We start from the raw sequence: 5360 nt of genomic DNA, 5'->3' as shown, positions 1-5360 counted from the left end.
GAGAGTGTGAGTTGCGTGGCAAAATCCTACACACACACACACACACACACACACACACACACACACACACACACACACACATGTGGATCCCAGGTGTCTGGGAGGGGGGTGGACATGGACATGTGGAACCGAAGGGTCTGGAGGATGGGTGCAGAAGGGAAACTGAGGCACCTGGGGGACAGGATCTCTCCCACGCACTCCCCCACCAGACACCTGGGATGGATGGACTGGCTCACTGGAGGGAGGGATTGGTTCGGTGCGTGGATGGATGGTGGTGGGGAAAGCATCTATGGGGATGGAAGGGTTATCAGGGTGGATGGATGAATGGACAGAGGTCTATAGGGCTGGGGGGATGGATGGAGTTCATAGATAGCAGATTTAGACTGGACATTAGGAAGAACTTCTTCACAGTTCGAGTGGCCAGGGTCTGGAACGGGCTCCCAAGGGAGGTGGTGCTCTCCCCTACCCTGGGGGTCTTCAAGAGGAGGTTGGAGAGGCATTTAGCTGGGGTCATCTAGACCCAGCACTCCTTCCTGCCTATGCAGGGGGTCGGACTTGATGATCTATCGAGGTCCCTTCCGGCCCTAACATCTATGAATCTATGAATTGCACCCTGGAGAGCACCCGCACACCAGCGGACGCCCCTCGCAGCCTTCTCTTCCTCAGGCTGAAGAATCCCAGGTCCCTCAGCCTTTCCTCATATGTCTTGCCATGTACGTTCCTGGTCGTACGGGTGGCTCTTCTTTGGACTCTCTCAAGCTTGTCCACGTCCTTGTTGAAGTGCGGTGCCCAGGCCTGGACGCGGTGCTCCAGCTGCGGTGTCACCAGTGTGGAGTAGAGCGGAAGAATCACCTCCTTGGCTTCGCTGGAGATGCAGTGGATGCATGCCAGAGTATTATTTGCCCTGCTGACTACAGCATCGCGTGCCGGCTCATGTTCACACTGTGGTCAGGTATTCCCCCAGGTCCCTTCTATTCGTGGCGCTGGTCAGGTTGGTGTTGCCAAGCCCGTAGGTGCGCAGGGAGGGGGTTGATCGTCTCAGGTTGGAGCACCTCACGTTTCTAAGTGTTGAACTTAACTGGTTCCGGCCCGCCCAACTTGCCAGCCTGTCTAGGTCCGCCTGTATCTGCAGCCTGTCTTCAAGCGTGACCGCGCTCCCCCATAACTCGGTGTCGTGCGTGAGCTTGGCCAGCGATCTCTTCACCCCCACGTCCAAATCGTTAATACAGATGTTGAAAAGCACTGGACCGAGCACCGACCCCTGCGGGACACCGCTGCCCGCTTCTCACCAGGACGACACGGATCTGTTCGCTGCGACGCTCTGGGTCCTGCCCCGCAGCCCGTTTCTCACCTCTGACTCTCGGAGTTAAGCCCACAATCCTCCGATGCTGTCGCGAGGACATGGTGGGATACCGCAGCAAAGGCCTTTTGGAAGTCGAGGGACACAATGCCAGCCTGCTCTCTCGTGCCCAGGTGGCGAGTTACCTGGTCGCAGAAGGAGGTGAGGTTGGTAAGGCAAGACCTGCCCACGGTGAAGCCACGCTGGCTGTCGTTCAGGATCCAGCCTTCTGCAAGCTGATCGCAGACAGGCTGCTTGATGGACTTTTCTAGCATTTTCCCCAGGATGGAAGTCAGGGTAATCGGCCTATAGTCACCCGGGCCCTCCCTCCTGCCCTGCTTGTGGATGGGCACAGCACTGGCCCTCTCCCGAGCGCCACGAGGTGTGGGAGAGTTTCGCCGGGGGCTCCGCAATGACTTCGGCTAGCTCCTTCAGCGCTCTCGGATGCAGACCGTCCGGTCCCGCTGACTTATGTACGTCCAATGTTTTTAATCGGTCATACACCCATTCTACAGCAATAGTAGGAAGGCGATTCTTCCTACCGTGCTCATCCTCTACTCTACCTGCTGTGGTTTTCCCCTTGGTCCCGTGAAAGACCGAGACGCCATCGTCATTCAGGAGTTCAGTTTTCTCCTGGGTGCCGGTACCCAGCTCTCCTGAGCTGTTGAGCAGTGGCCCCCACTCCCATTTGTTTCCTCCTGTTCCCTGCGTACCTAAAGAAGGACTTCTCCTTGCCCTCGATCCCCGTCGCTAATCGAAGTTCTGTCGCCGCTTTAGCCTTTCTTACCTGCAAACGCGGGCTGTTGTGGAATAGTCCTTGGGGCCCGTCCCGAGCTTCCAGCGCTTATTAGCCTCTTTCTTCTGAGGACCGTGACTCCCCTGTTTAGCCAAGACGGCTTCCCAGCCCTTCCGGTACCTTTTCTCCGCGTGGGAACAGACTTCCTTTGTGCTTCAAGGATCGTGTCCTTCAGGAGCAACCACTCCTCGTGCACACCTTTGGCCTGCAGTCCCTGGCCCCGCAGCACTTCCCCTGCTGGTGACCTGAGCTTGTGGGAATACATGTGCCTATATTGTATAAATCCACACAGCATTAACTACACAGAACACATGCAGCTTGAAACACACACATAATATATTATATTAAACCCCCCACAAATACACACTTGTAGCATTAAACATATACGTACACAAACATCTATAAATACAGACACGCACACACAAGCCATGGAGCACAAAAATACAGACACTATGCAACTATACACACGCAAATACCATGAAATACACAAATACTACACACACGCGCAAATACTATAAACACAGATACAGACAGTGCACACACACACATACAGAAATACCATAAAATAGACAAATGCACAGATGTTACATACACAAATACCATAAATACGCAAATACAGACACCATACACACGCACACAAATACCAATATGCAGACACTACACCCCCCCCACATATATCCATACACACACCCATGTGTCCCTGCCTTTCCCCACCCGCGGGTGCTAGCGCTGGGCCCCATCCATGATCGGGTTGGCATCCCCAGGTGGACTGGCCAGGGCACCCCTGATGGGGCTGGGCATCCACCCCCTGCCCTGGGCCGCGAGTCACCCCTGCAGCACAGAGCACCCCCATTCCCCTTAGCGAACCCCAGCCTTGTTACCCAGGCATCTGGGCCTGCCCCATTCCATCCTGCTCTCTCACAGGGGCCCTGGAGGGGGGTGCCTGCACCCCACAAATTATGCCCCACTCCAGCATCCATGCCTCCATGCCCAGGCTCACACCTGCCTCCCTTTCTTGTAGCCCCAGCACCATGAAGCCCAGATCTGCATGTGGTGAGTATGGGGCATGGGGCAGCTCCACCCCAGAGCCAGCTGCATCACAGCACCCCTCTACCTAGGCCAGTGCCCCACCCCTGAGTCAGCAGCATCACAACACCCCTGTACCCAGCCTTCAATGCCCCACCCCAGAGTCAGCTGCATCGCAGCACCCCTGTACCCATCTCAGTGCCCCACCCCAGAGCCAGCCACATCACAGTGTCAGCGCAACTCTGCCTGCTGCAGGAAGTACCTGGATGTTCACTCTATGGACCTCATCAACCAGACCCGGACCATAGAGGAGATGAGGGGGTGAGTGACCTTTGACCCGGCCCCTGGCGCCCACCCCAGACCCAGCTGCAGCTCTATTACACCTGGCCCCCAGTGTCACCCCAGACCCAGCTGTAACTCCAATACACTCAGCCTTGGCTGCACTTCTGTTACACCCAGCCCCCACTGCCACCCCAGAGCTGGCTGCAGCTTTGTTACACTCGTCCTCTGACATCCACCCCAGACCTGGCCACTGCTGTTACACTCAGCCCCCAGTGCCCACCCCAGAGCTTGCCACAGTTCTGTTACACCCGGCGCCCACCGCAGAGTTGGCTGCAGCTCTGTTACACTCAGCCCCAAATGCCCACCCCAGAGCCAGCTGCAGTGGTCCCCGCTCTGTAGGGTGCTAGCAGAGGTGTTGCAGCTGGACGGGGGGGCACAGGGCGGGCGAGCCGCCATCCTGCTGGACCTTTACACCCACGCGCTGTGGTTCGGGCGGGAGCAGGGCTTCACCCCCGAGCAGGCCTCTGCCCTCTTCTCCATCCTCCATGACACCCACCAGGCCTGCACCGGTAAGAGGGGCATGGGGTGGGCCTAGAGGGAAGGGGAGGAGCCTAAATGGAGGATGGAGGGGTGGAAAAGAGGGGTTGAAGGGAGAAGGAGGGGCTTGAAGGGATGGGAAGGCCAATGGTGAGTGAGTGGGGCTGGAGTGGGCAAGAGCTTGATGGGGAGGGGAGGTGCTTAGGAGTGGGTGGGGTTTAGGGAGTGGGTGGGGTTTGGAGGGAAGGGGAGGGGCTTGAATGGAATGGGTGGGGCTAGAGGGAAGGGATGGAGCTTGGAGGGAAAGGGAGGGACTTTGGAGTGGGTGGGGCTTGAAGTTATGGGGAGGGGCTTGAATGGAATGGGTGGGGCTAGAGGAACGGGGAAGGAGACGGACTTTGGAGTGGGTGGGGCTTGGAGGGATGGGGAGGGGCTTGAACTGAGTGGGTACAGCTAGAGGGAAGGGAGGGGCTTGGAGCAAGTGGGCGGGGCTCGAAGGATGGAGAGGGGCTTGGAGGGAAGGGGCAAGACTAGAGGTCTGGGGAGGGGCTTGGCTGGAAAGGGAGGGGCTTGGAGGCAGTGGGTGTGGTTAGCAGGAAGAGGAGGAGTTGGAAGGGAAGGGGCGGGGCCCAGGGTTGGGCCCCAGGAATGTGAGGCCAGGCGGAGTCACAGGGCAGCCTCCTAGTGGGAGGAGTCAAGAAGGGGGGGACAAGCAAAGTCCACAGGGAGGCGGGGCCCCACAGGAGGGGCGTGGCCAGCGCCGAACCCGTGCCCCGGTGCCCGCAGAGACTCCGCTGCCTAACCTGGATGAGTGTCTGAGCTACTTCCGCCGTCTGCTGCTCTGCCACTGCGTGCGGGTGAGGGCCCACCCCGCCGTGAGCTGTCCCCTAACAGTGCCCCGAGGCTGCGAGCTTCTCCCAGCAGTGCCCTCTCCTGTCCCACAGCGCCCACCGTTCAGCATTGACCTGTTCAGCCCCTGGCAGGCAGCCGCGGTCGAGGACTACGTGCAGAACACCTATTTCCACCACTTCAAGCTCTACAAGTTCGCCTTCACACCCCAGGTACCAGAGGGGGCGGGGGCCAGCGTGGGTGGGCGTGGCCAGGCATACAGGGAGGAGCCATCGAGGAGGGTGGGCCATGCAAAGTACAGCAGGGGACAGCTAGGGTTGGGAGAGTGGGAGGGGCTAGCAAGGCTGGGCGTGGCTTCAGGGAGTGGGAGGGGTTCAATAGGAGGGGTGTAATCATGGAGACTGGGAGGAGCCATCTGGGGTGGGCGGGGCTCGGGGAGTAGGAGGAGTTAGCAAAAATTGGGCGTGGTCTCAGGGAATGGGAGGGGGTGGAGCCACAGAGTGGGAGGGAGCAGCTGGGGCGGGTGGGGCG

The 5360-nt window shown here is 58.8% G+C and overlaps 1 protein-coding gene across 4 annotated transcripts in view; it reads left to right on the top strand.

Moving 5' to 3' along the window:
* Positions 1–2166: 2166 nt before the first annotated feature.
* CCDC189 (coiled-coil domain containing 189) overlaps positions 2167–5360 on the top strand; it is a 4237-nt gene continuing 1043 nt past the window's right edge. The window contains exons 1-6 of one of the 4 annotated variants that reach the window (XM_025194123.1): positions 2167–2375; positions 3157–3188; positions 3417–3482; positions 3843–4012; positions 4767–4837; positions 4925–5041. In XM_025194123.1, the coding sequence (XP_025049908.1) occupies positions 3184–3188; positions 3417–3482; positions 3843–4012; positions 4767–4837; positions 4925–5041 (429 nt within the window). In that variant the 5' untranslated portion in view covers positions 2167–2375; positions 3157–3183. Of the gene's footprint in view, positions 3483–3842; positions 4013–4766; positions 4838–4924; positions 5042–5360 lie in introns of all 4 variants that reach the window. The other 3 variants (XM_025194121.1, XM_025194122.1, XM_025194120.1) reach the window with 3 other exon arrangements.

The sequence above is a fragment of the Alligator sinensis genome, unplaced genomic scaffold (assembly GCF_000455745.1).
Source record: "Alligator sinensis unplaced genomic scaffold, ASM45574v1 scaffold1531_1, whole genome shotgun sequence".
Taxonomy (NCBI): Eukaryota; Metazoa; Chordata; order Crocodylia; family Alligatoridae; genus Alligator; species Alligator sinensis.
Note: the sequence above shows the minus strand (reverse complement) of the source record. Positions and strands in the feature narration are given on the sequence as shown.